The sequence below is a fragment of the Acanthaster planci genome, linkage group LG15 (assembly GCF_054643075.1).
Source record: "Acanthaster planci isolate LZ-2023a linkage group LG15, COTS_SCS, whole genome shotgun sequence".
Classification (NCBI taxonomy): domain Eukaryota; kingdom Metazoa; phylum Echinodermata; class Asteroidea; order Valvatida; family Acanthasteridae; genus Acanthaster; species Acanthaster planci.
Genome location: NC_141791.1, coordinates 323,407 through 348,616, shown reverse-complemented (window position 1 = coordinate 348,616; position 25,210 = coordinate 323,407). Strand labels below are relative to the sequence as shown.

The 25,210-nt window shown below is 39.8% G+C and overlaps 2 protein-coding genes across 5 annotated transcripts; both read left to right on the top strand.

The window, feature by feature from the left end:
* Positions 1 to 5,000: 5,000 nt before the first annotated feature.
* Positions 5,001 to 18,046, top strand: mfsd9 (major facilitator superfamily domain containing 9). Of its 4 annotated transcripts, XM_022226221.2 has the most exons (7): positions 5,100 to 5,239; positions 8,472 to 8,589; positions 9,300 to 9,387; positions 9,640 to 9,683; positions 10,205 to 10,334; positions 10,660 to 10,869; positions 11,214 to 13,496. In XM_022226221.2, the coding sequence occupies exons 3-7, from the start codon at positions 9,318 to 9,320 to the stop codon at positions 11,912 to 11,914; spliced, it is 1,155 nt and encodes a 384-aa protein (XP_022081913.1). In that variant the 5' UTR covers positions 5,100 to 5,239; positions 8,472 to 8,589; positions 9,300 to 9,317; the 3' UTR covers positions 11,915 to 13,496. The 4 variants fall into 4 exon arrangements, with proteins under 4 accessions (XP_022081912.1, XP_022081911.1, XP_022081913.1 ...); XM_022226220.2 differs by lacking the exons at positions 8,472 to 8,589; positions 9,300 to 9,387; positions 9,640 to 9,683; ... (1 more) ...; positions 10,660 to 10,869; positions 11,214 to 13,496 and adding exons at positions 13,771 to 13,858; positions 14,441 to 14,484; positions 14,746 to 14,875; positions 15,142 to 15,351; positions 15,969 to 18,046 and having other exon boundaries at positions 5,001 to 5,239; XM_022226219.2 differs by lacking the exon at positions 8,472 to 8,589 and having other exon boundaries at positions 5,026 to 5,239.
* Positions 18,047 to 18,193: 147 nt separating this feature from the next.
* LOC110974517 (uncharacterized) lies at positions 18,194 to 21,511 on the top strand. The gene has a single exon (XM_022226216.2). The coding sequence runs from the start codon at positions 19,063 to 19,065 to the stop codon at positions 21,400 to 21,402; it is 2,340 nt and encodes a 779-aa protein (XP_022081908.2). The 5' UTR covers positions 18,194 to 19,062; the 3' UTR covers positions 21,403 to 21,511.
* The last annotated feature ends 3,699 nt before the right edge of the window (positions 21,512 to 25,210 follow it).

The window sequence follows — 25,210 nt, the reverse complement described above, 5'->3', positions numbered from 1 at the left end:
TGTGTTTGTAGTTTGTGTGCTTTTCTTTGTCTTGTAGAATGTGAACCTATAATTAAAACTGCACCAGATATGACACACAGACTGGGCCTAGCTTCCTACCCTTTGCTCAAGGAACCAGTTCGGTATTCCAACAGTGCATGCTCAGCACAAGGCTATTTGGGAACACGAATAGTTACGCACGCGCATGTGATACTCTGTCCTATCAACGCAGCCATACCCTGACTAGTGCGCTTTGTTCCCGAAAGACCTTGGCTTTTTAAAATACTGACTGGCTCATCAAAGATCTTATCTTGAAGAGAAAGAGTCTGATTTCTCCCAGTCTCCTTGTAACAATGATGCCATTCTACTCTTTCAACCATTTTATGGACCAGTCCAGCTTACAGTCTCCCCCGCCTCCTCATGTCTCCGCCCTTCTTTGGGAAGGGACTGATCAAATGGTCAGACAAATATTGAAGGGCTGCGTAGCGCTGTGATCGTGCTCTGAAATACGTCATTGCCGAGCTTTCGGTAACTGAGTACCTTTTCGGCAATCACATATTTCAGAGCACTGATTTGATTATTCTTGTCGATGTACCGATTAAAAGGTGTCAGTTCAGGGTGTATTATGAGGTTGGATGGTACAGTCAGGGTTTACTTTGCTGATGTTCTGTCTGGAAGTTAAGTTTTCAAAGGAAGGTGTATCGAAAAGTGCCTCACATTTGCTGCTAATGTGTCCATACCCTGAGGTTTCCACATATGAACATGATGTTTCAGAAAAACGTGGCAATACAACGCTCCAATTTGAATGTTCGTGTTTTTTTTGTCGCGTCAATAATGATTTAAACAGCGCCCTCTTTAGGCCAGAAAAGTTCCCCAGCGTAATGATAATCTCCGTCGCCCTTGTAATTGTGTCCATCATCCCTCGATGGTTGCCGTGCAACCGTCTACCCCCTTTGTAATCTGTCAGGATGTCCCCTCTGTTCGATCCAAGTGTGCCGTCCGTCATCCTCAATACAACTTTTATTTCACCAATGTTCGCGTTGATAACAATTGATTAGCGCCTAGCCAGTGTCAAATTGACGAATTTGCATAACAACCACGTATTTTTTCCTTCCCCTTTCAGGAGGGTTGACGTGCCCTTTCCAAGTTATCGATCTTGTCACGTGATTTAGCACATCGATTTTGCGTCTCACGGCCAACATAGATCCCCTTCACATGCGGCAATTTATGGTGGTGTATCATAAAACATGCAATACCTATCTCTCCAATGCCAGCGTTGGTCTTGGATCCTGTGTTTTTTGTTCTTACTGCAATCTTTTTGTCTTTGCTACTCACTTTGTCCTTGAATCATCTGCCCACTCACTCTTATGCTTCGCAAGTCATCCTCAAGCCCAGCCGGCGATGTTTCCTTATCGCAAATTCAAAGCCATATTCTTGTAATAATCTTCAAACACACCAGATCTCATACCGTTTTTAAATTTGCCGATAGGCCTAGCAGAATGTGCAGATGTATGGACACAAAAGAAGTTGTATTTTTAAATTTGTTGGGTATTACTGCATTAACAAAATGTAATTGCGTGTGTTTCCATGGAAATAATTCTTTGGATCCCTGCCTACTCAGTAGCGATATTCCTTTGTGTCTCTCCCGTTTGTAAAGATCACTGGAGTTTTCAATCAGCCATTAGAAACAAAATGAACCAAAAATGGCTTAGCCAGTAACAATAATTACCGATATTTTCCCCTGTATAATTAGTTTGCTGAATTTGTTTCTGCTTCTGGTATGAAGTAACTTTCTGATACGAGCTTCTGCACTCTTTTACCGTTGATTCCTCTGAAACACGATTTCACACATCAACTACGAGGCCCTTTGATTCTTAATAGACTTTCTCTTGACGCTGTGTACGAGAAAACGAGAAGGTATACATTCTAACAGGCATATCTTTTCCTTTTGCCTGCTGAGTCCAGTTCTCCTGCATGGAGTGTTGAAGGAGTTGGGTCATTGCACGAGATGCACTTTTGGTATCCATGATGCTGCATATCTGGAGAAGATTCTGCTCACGTAGCGTGATGAGGATGCCAAGTGCTGCAGCACTTCCGATGGACGTGGACATTGGACTCTCCATCGTGTTAGCCTTTGACCGCCGACTTGGGAATAAGAAACGATAACTAAGAACGTACATTGAACCCTCTTGGGGGGGGACTACTAGTAGGCGTGGAATGGAGAAGGGGAGATGAAAAATGGTAAACTCTAACTGATTCCAACCTGATCTTAGATCTGAGGTTTGAGGGAGAAATGTGTCTTTAACAGCTTCAGTTGATTAACAAAAGTGTGAACCAAACGAATTGAAGAGTAAAATGTGCCTTCCCTCATTCTAAGGAAAGAGATAATTTAAATTTGAATAATGACAGTCTTCTCTCTTCACTTACAACTGATTTGTAGTTTGAAAATATAAATAAACAATAATTGGATAGGCCCTAACGTTGGCGTAATTCAGTTGAATTTCCATAGGTTCCTTGGTCTCTCATCGGAAGAGGTCCTGCTAATACCTGAGCTCACCACCATACAACTACACGTCGATCGTTCAGTTTCTGGCTATCAACCACCTGCGCTACAAGCTAGTTTCTTACATTAGGTGAAATGTGTGCATATTCAGAGCCAAACCGTTGGGTGAGTGTTCTACTAGAAATAAAAATCAGTCTCTTCTGAAGATACAAGATCTAGCCTGTACGTGTAAAAATAGAACCACCCACAAGGTGTTAACCGACTAACTTAAATATTTAATTCCCAGGCTGAATTGAGCCTTGGTCTCGGCATTTATTGAGATGCAGCTTTCACCAAGTACGGGGCAAAGACTTGCTTAACGCCCACTCCTTAACCAACCTGCCGCGACAAACAATTCTTTAAATGTCCACTTTTTTTTATACTTTCAGTTTGTAGTGGCAGTCATCCACTTTTCCATTTGTTGAGTCTATTTGTCTTAAAGCTTTTAAAGCCTTGACAGGGACAAAATCTGAGGGGTGGGGGGTAGAGATACGACCAAAATATCGACAACCCTATGAGAGATGCACACTAAGGAAAATAGCACTGAAGTACATGTAGTCTGCAGTTCTGGCTTATTAGTTGTCTTAAGTTGCATCGTCAGTGGGAGATAAATGGACCGACACTAGCATGGGAAGGACGTGCTCAGGAAACAGTGAAATTGGAACAACACATAGCAAGAACGCAAAGTGTCAAACTTTCATGTATTAATCCATTTTCAAAAGGCACACAGGTGTTCACGTTACGGTATTATTGTGCCTTTGGGCGAAGTTCTGAAATAAATGTTTTGATTTCACTAGTATTTATATTTTGTCACTCATTCTCCCAGTTGTGCCATTATCCTCATGGTTGCCATGTAGGTCTACATGACCATCATCATCGTGGCTGCTTCACCTTTACCTTTACTTCTGTTATCACCCCCTCACCAGTGTGATAATCACCATCAACATTATCACCTCTAAGAAAGTCGACTTACAATCTCCACAACCATCCCATTGAACAGAGCCTCACTGCAAAATAGAGAGCTAGATGCTGGGATCAAGTGATGACTGTGCGCAAACGTTTTGCGTTGTGTTGTAATAACCACTGCTATCATCAACACCCAAATCGGCGTATTATTATTAACTTACCTGAATCCATATTACTAAGAAGTTGAATATAATCCACTCTTATGTAGAGTGACATGCCCTTTGTTGAAGTTAAAGAACGTGTAATTTTTCTGGCTAAGGTTTACCTAAGTGTTTGTTCTAATTGTCTAGGCGGTCTGAGGACTCTGCCTTCAAGTCATTAAAGAATAACAGAAAAACAAAGACAGTGCATAAACACAGCCTTTGTGTAGTATTCGATTTCAAATGCTAAATTTTGTTATTTTCGCCCAAAAGGGGAAGCTTGTTGACTGCGCCGACCGGATTCCCAATGACGTAGTTGCATTGGCGCAAAATCCCCTTTCATGAAAACAGTTTCCATGGCAACCGGCCGATACAAGGGAGAAGAGAGAGAAAATAGAGTAGAATAGGCAAACCACGTCCGCGCATATGGGCCGGAGAGAGACGGTCGTGCGTAGACACACGGGATAGATTACCTAGCGACCATCATCATCATTTCCAGGCTTTTTCTCGTGGGAGAAAAGACCGAGGCAAGGTTCGTCAAGTTGCGCGGTGCGGTGAAGAGTAGTTTTTGTACTCGATACAATATGCTGCATGGTTAGAAAGCAGGAAGCACGCAGATGAAAAAAAAAAGATACTCATAAAAATGAGAAATGTAATCCAGACCTTTTGTTAAACTGTAGCCCGCGGTGTAAATCTCTATCATGTAAGCCCACATTGGGTTGAAAAATCTTTGAAAGTGTTAATTCATCTTATAATCTTTATTCATTTTAATGAGATGGAGTAGGCTGTATTCGTAGGTGCACTAGAATCATATTCGACGGCAGATATCAAGTGAAGTCCTTTCTCAGGGGAAAGTAGATTGACAGTAAGTAGATGGAGTCAATTCCAAGGCATATTTTTCGTGTACTGGCCGCTGGCATCGATTGCAAACCCCGTCATTATTTCTTCTCAGTTTCTCTTTCTTCTTCCTTTTGACAACTTTCCCACTTGCCTCCCCATTAAAAACACTTGTAAAATTTACGATCATCGTGGTAGTGAAATTTTGAGCGTGATAGATAATACTCATGGGGAAAAGTTTATCGATTGATGTATTCATTTTGGTATTAAGGCTCACGGCATATTGACTATACAACTTCATGAGTATAATAATTAGACGGTTGAAGTTTCCTTGACAGTGTTGACATGGAATCTCCGCTTGCAACTATCGTTTTTTTTTTCTTCTCACAGATGCTGGCTGCCAATTTAAGCAACAAAATTTTGACATTCCAATGATAACACGGCAGGGTTTCTGCCGAACAAGCTGAGTATTATATCGCCCCCAAGAGACAACAATAAGCCAGTCACGTAATATGTAGCCGATAGTCAGGCACTCCAATCTTTCGTGAAGGATTAAATGTACTTAATCTAGGAACCATTTGAATAGTCCTCGCGTATGTACTACGTGTGCATCTACTAGTTCTCAGCACAGGTCACGACATACTGCACGATGACAGAAGAAACGCCGGAAAATAACGTTGTTTCCGAAAGCAGAGATAGAAAGAGTGACAGCAAAATGATGGATCATCGTCACAGAATATACCTGACCTCCTGTCTCTATCTCGTTGGGTTTCTGGTAAATTAAATTCGTTTAAACCATGATAACGTTATGGTCTGATTGTTGCGTTTTGTGAACTTACATACCTCCTGAACAGTAAGGCACTTCTCCGTAGGCCTTTTTGATGGTTCCGCTCGCTTATGGCATTTTGAAAGCTGCCCAATCATCGTACCAGATAAAATATCCGTTTGCACTTGCTTAAGCAAATCTTCCCCCAACCTAGCCCCACTAGTGTAGTGTGGCACGGACTCTCATTCCTGATCCATCCTTAGCCACACATCCGTATACGCAATTTTGTGTCGGCGTACTGAAAATTTTTGGCGCACCCGCTTATCATAGTGGGCGCAATTTCTTTTGCACACGGACATGATCCTTGACCTTTCCGCTTTCTAAAAACCATTTATTGAATGATTTCACTCACGTTATTCAGATATTTTCCAGTCTTTTTGCCTTTATCCATTCAATCTCACAGGCTCGCTCTCTCAGTCGTTTATCTTTAAAATAAGGTCGTTGAACATTACGTCACTTGACCCCTCATCGTTTCGACAGCTGTTCCATGTCAAGACATATGCAATACACGGATTGAGCAATAAGATTCTACATGTACCAATGGGCTCTTCCAAAACTTTGGCAGCAGTTTAGATGTCTTGACATGGATGACTGGGCAGCTTTCAAAATACCAAAGCATACAGGCCATCAAACGGTGAAGTGCAGTAAGGCCTACTGAGTAGTGCCTTATTGTTTAGTAAGTATGAACTTCGGAACCCCCCTGTCATTATCATTTGTACAAAAGTCTTGAAGAGGTTGACCTGCAAAAGAGACCAACCTAAGGCAATGTTCTCTTAATAATGCTAACCCAATTTTGTGTAAAGTTAGATCAATGAATTTGAAGAAAATGTGACTTTCTTGCCCCATTTAGGGCCTACACTTACCTGATTTTCTGACACTGACGCACTGGACAGTGATGTCGCCATGGTTCTTTTTACCCCAGAATTTCCCTCATAAATCAAAACCCTGCCCTCTTTCCACAAAACTAATCCTGCAGTTATTTAGCATGGAGCATGTCTTCCTCCATAGTGTATTCTAGTTGGCCTAGTAAGGTTAGGTTTAAAGTTTAAAAGTAAGTTTTCATTCTATGAAAGAGAACAGGGTCCTGAAATGTACAAACGCCCTGATTGTGACATAATCTTAATAATAACGTGATGATGTATGAAACCGAAAATAAATGAATTGGAAGTGAGGTCACAGACACAATGTTACCATCAGATTGTTGAATCTGATTCAAAGAAGTTGGTGAGGGCAGGTTGCAGTTTCTATACTTACGTCCTGCTCTGGCTATTATTATGTGTGTCATCAGGGTAGAGTCACCAAGTCCCTAATTTTGCCATTTAGTATGTAAACCAATTAGACTTGACAATAAATGGCAAAATTATGGGCGTGGCGACTCTAACGTCATGCATGTTAATGACCAATGTGAAGTTACATGTAGTTCCTTGCTCCTCGTTTGACATTCAGTATTGAACAAGTGACCATTTGACATTCAGGGTGCACACTCTTAGAAATGATTGAGTGCAAAATGGACCCCCCAAAAAACCAAAAAACCCAACTGCGCCACAATGCACATCCATTCACATGTACATGTGTCATATTTACATTGCACATGCCATTTTGCAATGACGTATACACATAAAACTCTCTTCCACAGTGGCAATCCTGGGCATAGGGATTTTGGGGTCAAACAAGCCCCGAAATGTTGAAGACTTTTTTACAGCAATATAATAATTAGAGGAAAGATTTAGAGGATAGAGTTAGATTTATGTATTTGCTGTTTCCTCAAAACTAATTCAGTCAATCCAAATAGTATACGTGAAGCCCACGCCCTGGGTCTGAACTTATTTTTTGTACATGTTAGTGATCCGTTGCCTTCGTCCGTTTCAACCAGAGCAAATCAGTTTTCCACGGTCAAAACGGCTTTGACTGAAGTCTTGTCAGCGGAGTTCTTTGCTTGCAAACCAGAGATTTTATTGAATGCATCACATCACACCTTTTTCAAATTGAAATAAAATACCCAAGCCTCATGCCCCACCTTGAGAGTGCATTGAATCTGACGTCATTGTTCTCAGTCAGTTGGCTACCTGGGGCATGGGGTTTTCAGGTGAAACAAGCCCTGAAGCGTAGGTGGCACAGTTTTTTTTTTTTTCCTTTTTGCACTCCATCGTTTCTAGGAATGTGCATCCTGAGTGGTCGCTGAATGTGAAATAATTACATATACTTGTTCAATATTGAATGTCGAACATAAAACAAGTAAAACCGGTAAGTAACCAATTTCACTCCGTCAAATTAATGTTATAAATGCCTAATTTTGTCAATCATGTTAATGTCTACCTGTTAATGTTTTAGTCCCAGAGCCACATGCAGGCCTATTGAAAACTCCCTTGGGCTATTATTGGTAATTTAAAGAATTCATTGTCATGAGAAGTACTACTGTCAGACTGTAGAAAGCCCCCTTTTAAACTAGCAAGTTGACTAGTAATGCCAGTCTACTTCGAGTTACTCAAGCTTGAGTTATTTAAGCTAAGGCTACTGTACATGATGTACTTGATACATGCCACTTCATTGATTTTAAATATTCATTGTTTTGTAGGCCTGTCGTTTGGTGTACACGTTCAGTGTCAGTGGGTATTTATATTCATTAACCCCTTTGCGCCGGGAAGTGGGCTAGAGCCGCTGTAAAAATCGAGATCTTCAGCCTGCTTTTCAGCTATTATTCTCGGTTCACGCTCGAGCGAACACGGTGAAAGAAGGCAGACCCATGCTCTTGTGGATATGGTGATTAGCCTTTGTGTGTTGCCCAGAAATGAAAAGACCGAATTTGCATCATAATCACCAGCTTCACAATAGTCCCCACTTTGTAAAGAGGCAACGGGAATGTGAAAGCTTGAGTAGAGCCGCATGCCACCGAACAATCTGCCTTTTCACTGTGTAATTCAAAGCGTGCAGAGCACACAGGGCCACAAACCGAGAATTTGCAGTTTGGCAGGTGGCCTTCGTGTCCAAGCAAGGCTGGAATTCTTGGAGTCAGCTTTCGGAAAGAAATTCAAGGGGTTAAACAGAATTGTTTAAAGTTGTTGATGCTTGCATAAAAGGTCTTCTACGTGTGCAATATTCTGTGTGTCACATTTTAGAAAGCATTGAGAAGATATTTACTGAGTTTATTTTGCGCAGCTGCAAATTTTTATATCCCTTCCAGCTTGCCATGTGGGTTATTTCAGTGACTGAAATTCTGATATTGTATTCATTGGGATCCCAGTTGACATTCATGACATCAGAAGAACTCATACTTTCTTCATCTTCAATTTGCATTCCAGGTACTTCAGTTCATGATAATTTTTACGCATTTGCCTTTTAATACCATAACTAAAGTCCATAAAAATCCATGTCCACCTTTTAAAAGTTTCTTCAGAAGATTCAGGATTTTAGAACTCGGTCATGTTTTATCAACAAGAAGAAAAACTGATGATTTTTGTAAAAAGTACAAAGGATGTGTGTTTGGATTACTATGCATTGTTAGATTATGGAAGTTTAGAAAAGGCAAAGCAGTCTTTGACAAAATGGAGTTTCTCATTAGAAAATTTAGAAGTGCAATAGGATTTATTCAGATAATGCTGACAGTAATGTAGGTTTATTTTGTTCACTGGCACTTTTTGGAGGGAGAGCTTTTTAAAATGATTTTTCTTCTTTCAGGCCTAGTCACTTTCCTGTTACTTCCAAAAAGATGTGTAAATTGTAATGCAGGACTAGAAACTGCCTGAGCATTTTGTTTCCAAAAAGTGAATCTATTCTTGCCCTTTACTGTGGAAATTTTCCTTGAGTCAATTTTCACGTAGAATTTGTATGAGTAATGTTTGTGAAGCCATTTTATATCCTGTAATTCAACCGTCATGTTGATTATAACGTATGTTTCGAAATTCATCTTGAACCTGTACACGTAGTTCTCTATGCTACAAGACAAGACATGATCCAGAACCAGACTAAAACTTACTTTTGTTTGATGAATCATTTGCTTTTTTGTACTTAGGACTTGTTTGGTGTGGGAATGCTAGTTCCACTACTGCCTCGTCATGCTAGAAATCTTGGTGCTTCTCCCATTTTGGTTGGTGCTGTAGGTGAGAAGAAATATTAAGACTGTTGGAAATCCAGTAATCACTCAATCTTTGATGATTAGTTCTTATACTCCTGAGTTCTTGCGGCCCTCCATGGGGTTAGAAGTAAACATTTGTGTTTTAAGCAAGATTTGACTTTTTTTAGTCGTCTAATTGTACCAACCTTCTGAGATTAACTCACTGTGTGCGTTATTCCCTGCCTCCCCAATTCGCCAACATTTCATGCCATCTCATCTTTTTTTTTTATTTCTGAAGGTTCGGTGTATGGCTTTCTTCAACTGGTCTCTGGTCCAGTGATGGTAAGTTGGTCAATGTACATGAGCCTCTTGAGTATCAATGACTGTTTAACTGCGCCCTAAACATTGCTTGGGATATTTGATTAGAATGTATCTGTACACTCTCTGTCTTTTTTTAATAAACTGAACTGTGCTTTATAAAATTGTAACCTGGTGGTCAATAGCTTGCAATGTATGTGATAGAATGAACGGGAAGAAAGAACTGAGGCATTAATATTCAAAGAAGAAATTTGCACTATACTCAGTCAGAAACCAACTTCAAATAGCAGGTATTGAAGGATTATGAACTCAGGTTACAGAGGTGGAGTGCAAGAGATTGACCTTAGCTGTTGTTATTTGCTCAGTGATGGAAGTTCACCCACATGTGCTATGTTGACTTCAGGTGATTTTGGAATAGAAGATTACCTACCTACACCATTTTCAGTGAAGCTTTCCTATACACCTAAAATCTTTGACACAAATGTCAGAGACTTCTTGTCTGGTGAGACACATTTTACAAACTTGAACATTGCTTACCTTTCTAGGGTCGACTGAGCGACATGATGGGCCGCAGATTGGTTTTACTTGCCTGTCTCTTCATGACTATGGTTGGTTACACCATCAATATCTTTGCTACTTCACTCACCGTTCTCATTTGTGCAAGAGTCCCTCTTGGTGAGTTTTGACACTTCAGTTTTAAGTTTGATGCTTAAGTTACTGGATCTTTTACACCTTTATATTCATTGGTGCAAGGATGATTTGCTTGACAGGTTGCATGTCAGATGCTTGAGGATTTGTTCAGACTGTTCTTGTTGGTTAAAATGTCTGTTTATGATAGGAGGAATTCAAGCAACTGACGTGCTGCATGTGATAGCCTCGATAACACATCCTGCATGGATAAGTAGACATTGAATTGTGAGAATCCAGTGCTGGTAGCAGAAATGAGATGGCAGAAAACAGATGTTTCCAACCCACTTTGCTTCTCATTTTTCACCCATAGGTATCTTCAAGCATGGCATAGCAACAGTCAAGGCCTACTTGGCTGAAATTACTCCTAAGCAAGAGCGCCCTCTGGTGTTTGGACGTTTCAATGCAGCCTCCAGCTTTGGGTTTATCATTGGTCCCCTGTGTGGTGGTTACCTCTCGGAATATGAAGGTGGATTCTATCAAGTAGCCACTTGCACAGCAATTGTATTTGCCATAAATGTTTGTGAGTATATGCTTTAAACTTTAAAAGTTCCTCTTGCTCAAAGGGGGGCTGGATAAAGACAGAAAATGCATCGGTTGCTGAAACCACTTCATGGAAAACATCTTTAATGAATTCTTGTAGCCTTTTTCTAATTACAATTTGTATCATCATAAAAAATTTGGTTCCAGGATTGTGGGAGGTTTGATTTTAAGATATTGTAGCTTGCTTTTGCAGTGTGTAATTTTTAGGTTTGCGTATAGCTGATGAAGTTATTTAATGAGACAGTTTTCAATTTTCTTCACACCCTCGTAGGAGTGAACTTGGAGCTCTCTGATTGTTGTTTTTTCTTTAATTGTTTATTACAGTGTTTGTCTACTTCCTTGTACATCCCAAGAAGCAGGACTCCATTGAGAAGTCAAAGTCAGTGGCTGCTTTCACTCAGGAGGAGTACAGCATCCGGACCAACTTTTTCCATTCCTTCAAGACGATCCTTGGCTCCTGTGGTGATCTCTTGTTACTGCAACTGTTGATGAGTTCAGGTGTCATGTTATATCGTAGCAACTTTGTTCTGATTCTGGAAGATCGTTTTCAGGCTCGGCCGAGCGTCACCGGTCAACTCATGAGCTTTTCTGCTCTTGTGGCCGTGGTTTCAGGCATGCTGGTGGGTAGGGTGGTGTCCTTTTATAGCAGCATCTCCAAACTGCTTTTGCACTCTTCCGTCTTGCTGTGCTTCACACTCTTTGGACTGACATATGCACCAACATTTTTTGTTGTCGTGGTCTTTACTGCACTGCTGTCCATGGAAAATGCCATCTCCAAGGTTTGTCTGACTGACCTTAGTGTTCGGCGCAGTAGTTTGGATAACACAGGTGCATTGCTAGGAATCAGCCAATCTGTGTTGTCTGTTACAAGATCTTTTGCCCCATTTATTAGTGGGTTTATGCTGGAGTTTGGTCCCTATGCCCCTGGGTTGACAGGAGTGTGTTGTGCTGCGATTAGTAGCCTGTTCATTATTATTTTTCCTCCAGAAAGAGCCACGATAGCTTCAGAAAAGAAATCTGATTGACTCGATATTGACTCAGCAAACACATTGCCAAAAGGAAAGGTGTGACCATTATTAAAGAGCAACTCAAAGGAAAACATGTTTTCTCTGATTTCATCTGTTCAAATAAACATGGAAGCATCTAAATCAAATGCAGTGTCATTTGTCTGCAGAGCTCAACTATAACTTGCTTAAAAGGGTTTTTTTCTGTTCATGCCAAGATAGCAATTCTGAATGTAGATTGTGTAATTCAGAGAAAATGAGGGGAACCCTCGCCCTGTGTTCGTAGTGGATAAACCCTTATGCTTGCCAAACAATGGCTACATGCATTGTTTGGCATGCACAAGGCTTTATCCACTACGAGCATAGGGCGAGGGTTCCCCTCGTTTCTCTGTTTTCTCAGAATGACACCTTTTTAGCTTGTTGCAGTTGAGCTCTGAAGACAAACGACACTGTGGTTGATTTGGATGCTGCCATATTTATTTGAACATTTAAAATCAGAGAAAACATTTCCTTAGAGGTACTCTTAGCAAGAATGCATTCCACTGTTTCCAAATCTCAGAGATTTCAAGAATGTTTTTATCTTTGAACTTCAATGAAATATTATGTATAGATACCACCTTGTTATTTGTAACTGACAAATCATTAACCGTAGGATCTTGTACATATAACCTGAACATTCTGTTGGAGTGTCATACGTGACCCGCCATCCCAAAACCAGGCTTTAGTTGGTATTTTACTCTTGGACAATTTCTCTCCTTCAGCTTTTATTTTACATGTTAAACCGACATTCTGTCTGCAGTAATCTCCTTATGGGTTGTGATAGCTGTAAAACTCCCGTGCAGATCTGAACAGTGGAAGTTCTAATATTTTAGGGCTATGAAGTTACCTACTTCAGCCAGGTCTTGGGATGGTGGGTCACATATAATAATGCACAGATGTAAGGTTTTCATGTTTCATAATGAAACGCAAGGGTGACAGTCTTGGAGTATGTTGACCAAGAATGACGGCACTGGTACTTGTGAATATATTTTTTGGGCAAGTTCCTCAAAAGAGATGATCCGAACAATTTTTACAATGTTTTTGTAAATGGGCCCCAAGCATTTGTAGCGACATCAAGATGGAAGAAATTCCTAGTAAGTGATTTAAGCATTGCAATGAATCTCTGTTTGAGATTTTTGAAAGAACAGAAGACAAGTCATTGCTAAAGATATGCTGCTCAAATGATGGTAGTAGTGTTAATTATACATGTATATGTATGTTATATGTCATATACATGTACAACATGTCATTTACTGTATGCCATATGCATGTACAACATGTCATTTACTGTATGCCATATTACTGTACATGTATGTCATATACCGTATGCGACGCAGTGTGCATGTATTTCATAATGTCATATACAGTGTACATGTATGTCATTTTTGTCATATTTCTTGGTCTATGTTTATGTCAATTTAATGTTTCTCAGAATTTGATAATTTCTGAGGACTTGTCCATTTAAATTTGTGGTTGTTAAAATTCAGAGCTGGTTATTAATAAACTGATATGTATCTTTTATGAAGATTGACTGACTGAATAAAGTAACAAAATTTTCTGTGAATACTAGAGTACTGTGTATTTTATAATTATGGAATGATAGTCAGGTTTTCCAGTTTTGTCTTTCAATATATATTGCTTTTGTGTTTGAATTTGAACCTTGCAAACCCTGAAAATGCTTATCTGTAAATTGAAAACAACTACTGTCAGCATCACCCACAAATGATATGGTTATACATCAAGATAAATTGTATCTTCATGGCAATGTGCAGAGTAATTTTTATGTATGATTTTAGTCAGTTGTCTGACTTTTTATCTTCCATTTCTGTTTCATCCAGGATTTATTTGGTGTCAGTATGTTACTTCCTCTACTCCCACATCATGCTAGACATCTTGGTGCATCACCTGTCTGGATTGGTGCTGTTGGTAAGATTCTCATTGGGCCTAGCTAACCTCTACTTCAACATCTATCAAGATGAGTGGGAAATTTGGGGAGATTAAGAAGTCAGGTTGAATCCAGCTTAAGGCTTGATGCTCTTTGAAATGTGAGGGACCAAGAATGCAGTGTAGATTTCCTGAACATGGGAGCATTGTGGATGATTCAAGAAGGACCCTAACAAAAAAGGACCGAGATTTAGAATTAAAGATCGAAAGAATGTCGAAAGCAACTACATGTGACGTGATACGAGGTTGAGTCATAGCAAATGTAAATAAGAGTTTTTTGCATACACCATGTGATGTAATGCATGTGATGTCATTCTACAGAATGACACATTGACTAGTTACCTCTGAGCCTTCTGTAATCACATATTCCCTTAGGGAGTATCTCATTATTCACAATGGTTGAAACACTAGTGTTCTAGTGGGAATGTTCCGACTTTATGGATGCTCCCTAAAGAGCAAGACACTTCACATAGTGCACCTGCTTCTCCCTCAGACAGGGAAGATCCTTGTTTTCTGTTGATCAAAATTTAAAAGAATTTATTCTGAACTCTTCTTTGCTGATAGGATCTGTGTATGGTGTTCTGCAGCTCATCTCAGGCCCCTTTGTGGTGCGTTATAATTCAAACTTTTTTCTTTCAAACTTAATTATTCATTTGACTTCAAAGATATGATTTTTGTAGTTGCATTTTCCTTTCTACAGTTTTTATGTGTTCCTTATTTTGTGTTTATGTAGAGCAGGTGTTTAGATGTTCTGTTTTGGTTAAGCCATTGTTTTGTCTGAAGAGAGCTACATTTTATCTCATTTGTCTTTCCCACACTAGTCTGATCAAATCCTAAATAAATCTGAATCTTTATGTCCTTGTTCTTAGGGACGACTTGGCGATGTCATCGGTCGAAGACAGATCTTATTAATGTGCCTGTTGGTATCAGCATTGGGATATTCCCTCAACGTGTTTGCAACATCGTTTGCAGTCCTGCTTGTTTCAAGAATTCCACTGGGTGAGAGAGTGATTTCAAAAATGGAATTAAAGAAATTGTTGAAGAATGTTGATTTTCATGGCTGTAATTTTTGTTCAAGCAAATATATTTTAGCAGATATATTTATAGATTAAGGTTTTAGCAAGTCTATGAATGACCTTATTCCCTGATTAGAAGGATTGTGAAGTGCATTTTGGAGAAATAAATCAGAAATTCAATTTTGTTCAGCAGCTTTTTTGTATTTCTTTGTCTTTTTCATCATTTTGGTCACTGACCTTTTTCACTAGGTATTTTTAAACATGGTATGGCAACGGTGAAAGCCATTCTTACAGAAGTAACGCCACGGAGAGAGCGCCCTCGTGTGTTTGGTCGTTTTAACGCTGCGTCAAACATTGGTTTCATCATCGGTCCCCTGTGCGGTGGTTACCTTTCCGAGTATGAGGGAGGGTTCTATTGTGTTGCCATGTGCACGACAGCAATCTTCTTTGTCAACCTCTGTGAGTATCACAAACTTATTGGAAATAAAGGATTTTGGGTAATGCATAAAAGTTGCAGTGTAAATGCTGAAAGAAGTGAATACCTGTAGCAAAAGTAATTAGTATTCTGTAAAAATTGTTATAGAATCACCAAGAAAATCAGTGTGCACATATCAACGAGTGCATCAAGGTTTGAAATTCAGATTTGATCGGAGTTTGGCATAATTTCCTTCAGTATTCCACACCTTTGTGAGTTTTAGTGTATATGACCATGACATATAATCTGAAGTGTTTGTGAAAATGAACATTTTTATAGGATCCTTTCAGAAACATTTGTTGATAGTGAAAAGCATGATTTACCCTCAGCAAAAAAGCTGTGAGTTTCCTTTGGATTTGTATGGAAATGTTATCCATCAAAGTTTCCTTTTGACCCCTAGGTTGGCATTGCCCCACTTCGACATTGTCTTCGTCAAACGAATTCTAGTTAAAAGTCACACCTGCCAAAATTGCCATCGATCATAATTGGTTGCAGATTAGTATTTGAGATCAGATTGATATTCGCCACCTGTTCACTTTTTGTGGTAACGCTCCACCTGTTCACTTTTGTGGTAACGCTCCACCTGTTGCTTCTATTACAGTGTTTGTATACCTCATTGTCCATCCTACCGGTCATGCACACTTACAGAGGACGGAGTCTGTAGCATCATTCATGCAAGATGACTACAGCTGTCATACTGGAGCCAATTTCTTCCAGGCCTTCAAGGTAATTGTGCGATCTAGCGGTGATCTACTCCTACTTAGGTTCCTGCTTGGAATTTCGGTGATGATGTTTCGTGATAATTTTCCCCTCATTATGGAGGAAAAGTTTAACACCTCCGCTCGAATCAACGGTTGGTTGATTAGCTATGGTGCACTTGTCTCTGTTTTCTTTGGAATAATTGTTGGGAAAATTGTTACATTTTATGATGACATTTCCAAACTGCTGTTTCACACCACGTGCCTTCTAATGGTGAACCTGTTTGGATTGACCTTTGCTCCAAACTTGTATTTCATTGTCTTCTTTATGACCACACTTTCAATCACAAACCCAATATCGCGGGTTTGCGTCACCGACCTCAGCGTCCAAAGGAGTGATGTCAGGAATGCTGGTACTTTACTAGGTATCAGCCAATCAATGGCTTCGGTGTCGCGGTCCTTTTCCCCGATACTCAGTGGAGCGATGTTAGAGATTGGACCGAATGCACCAGGAATGGCTGGGACAGTCTTTGCAATATCAGCTATTCTTTTGATTGTGATTATTCCTCCTGAGAAGTCATTAGCCTCAGAGAAGTATCTTTGACCCCCACCTTACCGTCCAGAAAGAAAATATTGTTGTAAATGTCGAGTAAATATTGGAATACGATGGAGGTTTTTTGTTTGCTTTTCCTTTTTTTCTCATACGTGGTCCATTTTGTTCCCCCTTGCAAACATCTCTTTCAAATGTAACTTTGAAATTGAGTTTTTGAACCATTCCTGACAATACTTTTTAAAAGTGCATAGACTGCATCACAATGCTTCACACTGCTGAACTCTTGAGATTTTGTACTTCTTGTATTAGTCGGTTTTGATAAGAAACCTCGAATGTTGTGCAAACAATCAGGACATCAGTGCAATGGATAAGACGCAAAAGACAGTAGCTTCATACTTAAAGATCTATGTAACTTTTGGCTTTAAATTTGCAACCATTATCTTCCAAAAGTCAGGAAAGCAAAATGTTCCTTATTGTGAATATGGTATATTTTTATTTTTAAGAGTTCTGTAGTAGTAGGCCTATTAAACCTGCATTTTTTTCAGTTTTTGAAGTAGTGACTCCAAGAATGAAGGGTTGTACGATGGTGGAAGGAAAACAGGTTATATATACATTTCTTACCACGGTTTCTGCTTCACTGTAAAATGATAACACGAAACAGAGGATCTATTTTATTTACCTATGAACAGTACGTAACAGCAAAGAAAACCCTTAAGTATGTTCGTTGCCAAACTAAAACAAATCTGTGCATCTTTAGAACAATTATGTTTATGTGATAAATATGTGAATTATGTTTTAATATGAATATTACTCCTTTAACTTTGTTGCTTGATAATGTGAAATCTTGCAGAACAATGATTACAATTTTCTTTGATAGCGAGGAGAAATTCTAAAATGTCTAAGAGCTTCCTGTAACTGATTTTGAATACATGTATTCATGAAAACATTTTTATTGTGTTCAATCAGTTCAAAATGCTCACCGGTTTAACGGTGCTAAGAATTTTTGAACTGTTAGTTTGTTCAGTTAAAGGGTAATTGAAATCATTGAAACTCTTATATGACGCTGACTTTGACACCTGTCATTGTCAGGTTTATCAACGTTAGACTGACCTTCGCTGCGCTTGAAAACGGGTAAACCAATTGACACTAGCAATCAACATTCGAAGACTGGAAAACCTTATGTCTTTGGAGCTGCTGTAAATTCATATGCAGATTTACAGAGATATCTGAATAGAAATTATCTCGTTTTTTTGGTTTAGTGTTCTTTGGAGGTTTTCTGTCTGGCTTCAGTTTCATGTCGACTTTGCATGCTTGTACTAGCTTATGTCGACAAGACGGTATTATGCATGGTGGTCCATACTCCTTGCTACACCTTCAACGATGACGAATAAATCTCCCTGCTGGTGAAAGGAGAGCTGATTTCCCGCACACATTTGGCCGAGTGCCGAGTCTTTGTCATCCTGTTGTGACACAACAAAATACTCATGCCTGAAACAATGTCAGCACTGGGCCAAGTGCTTTGAAAAAGAAAAACATTATTCAAATTCATGCTAGAACAATTTTATCTTGTTGCGAATTGATTTCAACATTAATTGTTACATGTATGAGATCTTGACGTGAGGTGCTGGGCCTACTTATGTCGGCTTAAAACACGTTCAGTATACGTTTCTGGAGATTTGGAAAAGCAATTTCGTTTTGCAGATTGAACTGATTGCGACTTGTGAACTGGAAATTTAGCGATCTCGAAACAGAAATGATGAGGGTAATAAATTGTCCTTGTAAATCTTTCGATGGTAAACTCAGAAATCTTTAAACCTGTGAGGCGAAGGATTTATTGTTGCTTCGCTAGAAATTTGTATTTGTGAAGTCCCGTGTGGACTTTAGCTGGCATCATGATCGTCAATAAGTTTTGTGATATATTCATTACATCACGGCCCTACATTCGACTGTCTTTCGTCTTCCTGTACAGTCATTGAACTGTTGAGATCATTCATATAATGAGCTGTATCCCATGTCATTGTCAAGGAGTGACGAAACCGTTCCCGCCTTGTTCCAGGAACTTGTGTTATCCCACTGACAGAAATGAGGCCTGGCAACTTCCTGACGACAGTCAAGTTGAATTGACCCTGAGAGGATTGAGGTTACGAATCCCTGGCTTGGATGGCCTCGACGCACCTGTCATTTTTGAAAGTCACTTACAATCTAGCCGTTTGTTCCTTGGTATCATCACTTTACTTGTTCCAACCAATTTCCGTTTGATCACAACTGTAAGTGCCGTTAGCGCTGGTCTGTCGTCATTTTACAAGTTAGTTATATCGATAAGGAAGTGGCCATAACATCAATATCAGGCTAAATGCTTTGTTTTTCGTTTTTATCATTATTTTGAGAGGATATTTTCCGCAAGGCAACATTCCTATTTACTGACATTGGATCTTGGCAGCAGAATGGTACGATTGGAATTCATACTTCTTTTGCTTGTGGTTGCTGGGGCAGACGCCATTTCGTTCCGTGTTGAGCCTGGCCAAAAGACGGTTGTCATCGGCCGAACGGTTACGCTTCGATGTCAAGTTGACGACCAATCCGGTATCAGCGTGTACTGGCAGAACGTATTGACGGGTCAGTATCTAAGCCGGGACCGTAAGATCGACCCATTTAACAGGCTGAACGACTCCATTCGTGGGAGGTACCGGATCGTAGGTAATTCTGACGGAGAATATAATTTGATGATTCGCCGGGTATCCATGACAGATGGCTCATATTACGCTTGTGCCTACTTCACTGACGTAGCCTATTACTCCCAGGTTGTGCGAATTAAAGTTCTGAAACCTCCAGATAAGGGGTTTCCCTTGTGTCTCCTGGGGCCCAAGTTAGAGATGAAAATTGGTGATAACGTTACTTTGGTGTGCGAGTCCAGGGGCGGAAAACCACCTGCCACGTTAACCTGGGTACGAGGCAAACAGATTGTAAGATCCACCTTTATACCGCACGCTACTCGTACGGTAATAGGTTACAAACATACTCTCACGGAAGCCGATCGAGACGTCAGATTCACCTGCTTAGCACGGAACGAAGCTTTGCCTCAGCCCCGGTCTTGCTACGTGATCCCACTCCGGAGCCGTATCAAAGTCATGCTTCGCCCGGTTGTTACTTGGGTCACCCCCGGGGACAGTGTCATCTTTAACTGCATCAGTGAGAACGTGCCGAATTTGGAATACCAGTGGACCGTGAATGGTAATGTGATTACCAAGTCAACAGCTAAGTACAGACTTCTTCGGAAAGGCGTCAAGCTGAAGATCATAAACGTAACTCTTCGAGACGAATCATCAGTTATTATTTGTCGGGTAGAACAGAAACAACTCGGTCTTGGCGATCGTGCTGTGGGACAACTCTGGATTCGACGCACAGACAGCAATCTGCCCGAATTGTCTAGCACAACACAGCAGAGTATTCCACAGACACCTGCAGTCATCCCAACAGTGAATACTAACAGATTTTGGGAGCAATCCTCTGGAGAATTTAGTAACAGTGGGCTGTCATTCTTCGAAACAACGACTTCTACTCTAATGACTACTGGTGAGATCTTTACAACTGAGCCATTTATCCAACTGATTGGAACAACTGAACCAGATAATACCCAGCTGGTAGCCGTAAGTGAGTTGGGTACCATAACGGAACCGGTTACCACTCCACCTGTTACCATCACTGAACCAGATACTGCCCAACAGATTACCACAGCCAAACTCATCACCATTCAGCCGGTTTCTACAACAGAACCAGTTACCACTGGGTCGGTTATCACGACTGAAGTGGTTGCCACTCAGCCTGTAACCATCACTGAACCAGTTACTGCCCAAGAGATTACCACAGTTAAACTCATCACCATTCAGCCGGTTTCTACAACTGAACTAGTTACTACTCAGCCGGTTAACACAACTGAACCAGTTACCACTGGGTCGGTTACCACGACTGAAGCGGTTACCACTCAGCCTGTAGCCATCACTGAACCAGTTACTGCCCAACAGATTACCACAACTAAACTTATTCCCATTCAGCCGGTTTCTACAACTGAACCAGTTACCACTCAGCCGGTTACCACCACTGAACCAGTTGGCGCTCTGGTGGCTACCACGTTGGAACCCGTTACCACCACTGAACCAGTTGTCACTCTGGTGGCTACCACGTTGGAACCAGTTACCACCACTGAACCAGTTGCCACCCACCCGATAATCACAACTAAACTTGTCACCACAACCAGACTATTTACCACAGAAATAGAGACCACAGAGGCACAGACAACTAGTGGGAACGTATTGGCAACCATTGGGTCACAACCGTCATTATCAACAGACGTACCAAATGTTATCGGGGCAAACAATGCATTGACAAGCTTGAATCCAGTTTCTGGTGAACCAGACAATTTAATTCCTGTGGCCTTTAAACCGACTCGTGACGAATGGGATAGCGTTCTATACGAGAATAATCTTCCTTTGGCTAGATTAGGAATCGGCACCCATGAACAAAGAGGTGATGTTCCTCAGGCCACTTCACCCTCTCCACCAACCACTGGACAAACAGCCATGGGGGCTAAAGAGCCTACCCACCCCATCACAGACCGCACAACGACCCGCCATACTACGCTAATTTCGGACAAACCCAGCCAGACAACTGAGTCAAACGGGAAAAGTAAAGCTGGAATTGCGGCCGGGTTGAGCATTATGTTCATAGGCCTACTCTTCGCTCTCATTGGGATGGCTTTCTACTTTATCAAGTCCAGAAGATCATAATACTATTTCTCAGTTTTCCATGGCAAAAGAAGTCGCACGTGGCACTACCCATAACATGTTAGTGAAGCAGTGTGACGCTGTAGCTGTTGTGTGGAGAAAAAAGTTAAAAGAAACTGTTCACTTTTTCGGTTGCCGCTTTGAAACTTCATGCGGCTTTTATGTCGCTAATGTGCACAACATTTTCTGCAATGATGCATTATGATACGTCTTGAAATTTACTCTTTTAATGGACTCATTTCAAATTCGCACTTTTTCCGTTGAACTATTAACCCAACTGGGTACAATTCTAAAGGTTAACTGTCAGTCAAAGGGTAAACAGTCCAGATTTTCGTTCATTCTAAATAGATGAGCTATGGTCCAAATATACTTGTTAACAGTGTGAGGGATGATATGAGCTTGGATTGCCATTTTAAAACTACTTACTGTGAATAATTAATGGATATGGAATTGATTATTGTTTGATGGCGTTTTTCTTGGAAAAGGGTATAATCTGTGATCGACTGCTTAAACCAAACAATACACTTGTATGAAAATTCACATCTTGGAATGGTTTACTACAACGTTTGGATTACTTCAACGTTTGTGAAGTTTAACAAATTTGGCTGCATGGGAAATATTTTGCAATAGTTTGTTGGACATGATTCTTCACATTTATAGGAGACATCTTAGTACTAAATGCACTTTCCAGTATGCAATACCATTCATTGTTGTTTTCTCAAACGATAACGTGGTCCGCGCTTTTTGAAATCGGGCCATAATAAACAATGGACACTTTTGCGAAAAGGTTTCTACACCTTTCCCCCATTGTTGACTCTTTTGTGTTCCAATAATGTAATGGATGGTTGCATTCTATTAAGTATTCGAGTTTTCGCGCAACTGATGACATTGCATTGCCATTTTAAAACTTTTAAAACTTTCAATGGAAAATTTGACGATATCTTAATGTTTGTATTTTAATTTGTGTTTAATCAACTTGGGGGCAAATGGTAAAATACGAAATCTAAAGAGCTGAAAATAAATTAATGTCTTTTTTGAAAAAAAAATTGAAGTAATCGTGCAAATTCATTCATGATCTACTTTCATAAGCTACAGTCTTTTTTGTAGAGAATCTGTAAATGTTAGTTTTATTGCAGAAAATAGAAATTATTATATGTTTATGATATAAGGCAAGATGAGGAACTTTTATCCCAAGATCTGCCTGCGCTTTTCGGGTGTCAAGGCTCTTCAAGGCCTAGTGCCAAGTTTAGAGAAGCCGCCATATTTGTACTTTGATTCTGAGAAAGCACTTCTGAAAGCGACTTTTCCAATAGCGAAACCTTACTATGCTAGGGCTTGTTTGACACGTCAAAGCAATAAACTGGAACATGTTTGAGGTGGCCCCCCAAAAATGATGAATCAGAAACATCCGACGGACAAAATATAAGGGATCAGACCACCATGGTGATGATGTCATTTTCATTCAATCTTTAACATGTTTGTTAGCAGTGCTGCTCTCTTTTCCACATTCAAAACGAAATTACCTCTTGATTTGCTGCATGTAACGACAAATTTTGAAATGTACTTGATAGACGACAAAATATTGTCTGCTTAATTTCCGCCATTTTGAGCCCACGCGGAACCAACTCCAACTTTCGGCGCTCGAAACAATGACCTCACACAGGTTCACTGAAGTGGCGAACACGCTCAACGAATGACAGAAAGTAAACTTATTCGTGGTTCGGTTCACCAAAAACATGCCAAAGACATAATCAGTCATGGAAACACCCAAACAAACGACCAAAGCAGGATTAGGGTTCGCCAATACAGGCGCAGGCATCTGACAGTGTGTGGTATGGTGTGACAATGTTTGTTTTCTCGCGAGCGAGGATGACAGTGCACCATGGAACACCATCCAGGGTTGTTGCAAACTGAAGGATATCTTGACATTTTAACCCAAAGGGTCTAGGAAAGAAATTCAGTGAGTGCAATGTTGATGCTTTCTTCAAGATTTCAGGGGAAGATTTGGGCCAAATTTATGGAGGAGTGTTTCTTTCTGCAGCTGATGTGAAACTTATGTAAGAGACGTCTCTCCGTCCTTTGAAAGCAAGAAAAAAGTCAAAATTTATTTATTTGGGGTGAAACTTTGCATCACTGACTTTGCATGAAATTTACTGAAAAGGCGTCTTTTCATCCTCAGAATGCATTCTAAGTCATCTACAAGTATTTTGGAGGGGTTTGAAGAAAAGTCAAAATTTCGTCAAAATTGATTGGAAATGCAGGCTAACCCTTTGCAAAATTTGTAAAATTTCGGAGAAAAATTACATATCTGAATTTCCATGAAACTTGCTTAAAAGATGTCTCTTCCACCTCAGAATGCATGCTGAGTCATCTTCAAGCATTTAGGAGTGGTTTAAAGAAAAGTCAAAATTTCGTCAAAATTCATTGAAAATGCAAGGCTAACCCCTTGCGAAATTTGTAAAATTTGGGAGAAAATTTAGATTTCTGAGTTTCCATGAAACTTGTTTAAAAGACGTCTCTTCAACCTCAGAATGCATTCTAAGTCATCTACAAGCATTAAAGAGAGGTTTAAAGAAAAGTCAAAATTTCGTCAAAATTCATTGAAAATGCAAGGCTAACCCCTTGCGAAATTTATGAAATTTGGGCGAAAAATTAGATTTCTGAATTTCCATCAAACTTGCTTAAAAGACGTCTCTTCCACCTCAGAATGCATTCTAAGTCATCTACAAGCATTTAGGAGTGGTTTAAAGAAAAGTCAAAATTTCGTCAAAATTCATTGAAAATGCAAGGCTAACCCCTTGCAAAATTCATGAATTTCGGGTGAAAATTTAGTTTTCTGAATTTCCATGAAACTTGCTTAAAAGACGACTCTTCAATCTCAAAATGCATTCTAAGTCGTTTATAAGCATTTGGGAGTGGTTTGGAAACAAGTCAAAATTTCGTCAAAATTGATTAAAAATGCAAGGCTAACCTTTTGCAAAATTTATGAATTTTGGGCGAAAATTCAGCTTTTTCAGTTTCAATGATATTTGTTTCAAAGACGTCTCTTCCACCTCAAAATGCATTCTAAGTCATCTTACAAGCATTTAGGAGTGGTTTAAAGAACAGTCAAAATTTCGTCAAAATTTATTGAAAATGCAAGGCTAACCCCTTGCGAAATTTGTAAAATTTGGGAGAAAATTTAGATTTCTGAGTTTCCATGAAACTTGCTAAAAAGACGACTCTTCAATCTCAGAATGCATTCTAAGTCGTTCACAAGCGTTTGGGAATGGTTTGGAGAAAAGTCAAAATTTCGTCAAAATTGATTAGAAAGGCAAGGCTAACCCCTTGCGAAATTTATGAATTTCGGGCAAAAAGAGCTTTTTCAGTTTTAATGATATTTGCTTCAAGGACGTCTCTTCCACCTCAGAATGCATTCTAAGTCATCTACGAACATTTAGGAGTGGTTTAAAGAACAGTCAAAATTTCGTCAAAATTGATTAAAAATGCAAGGCTAACCCCTTGCGAAATTTGTGAAATTTGGGAGAAAATTTAGATTTCTGAATTTCCATGAAACTTGCTTAAAAGACGTCTCTTCAACCTTAGAATGCATTCTAAGTCATCTACAAGCATTTAGGAGAGGTTTAAAGAACAGTCAAAATTCTGTCAAAATTCAGTGAAAATGCAAGGCTAACCCCTTGCAAAATTTATGAATTTCGGGCGAAAATTTAGCTTTTTCAGTTTCAATGATATTTGCTTCAAAGACGTCTCTTCCACCTCAGAATGCATTCTAAGTCATCTACAAGCATTTAGGACCGGTTCGAAGAAAAGT

Coding starts and splice junctions, on each gene's coding strand:
- LOC110974517 (XM_022226216.2), top strand. CDS start 19,063: ATGGTACGATTGGAATTCATACTTCTTTTGCTTGTGGTTGCTGGGGCA.
- mfsd9 (XM_022226220.2), top strand. CDS start 5,114: ATGACAGAAGAAACGCCGGAAAATAACGTTGTTTCCGAAAGCAGAGAT. Junction 13,859..14,440: donor TGTCTGGATTGGTGCTGTTG/GTAAGATTCTCA, acceptor CTTTGCTGATAG/GATCTGTGTATGGTGTTCTG. Junction 15,352..15,968: donor AATCTTCTTTGTCAACCTCT/GTGAGTATCACA, acceptor CTTCTATTACAG/TGTTTGTATACCTCATTGTC.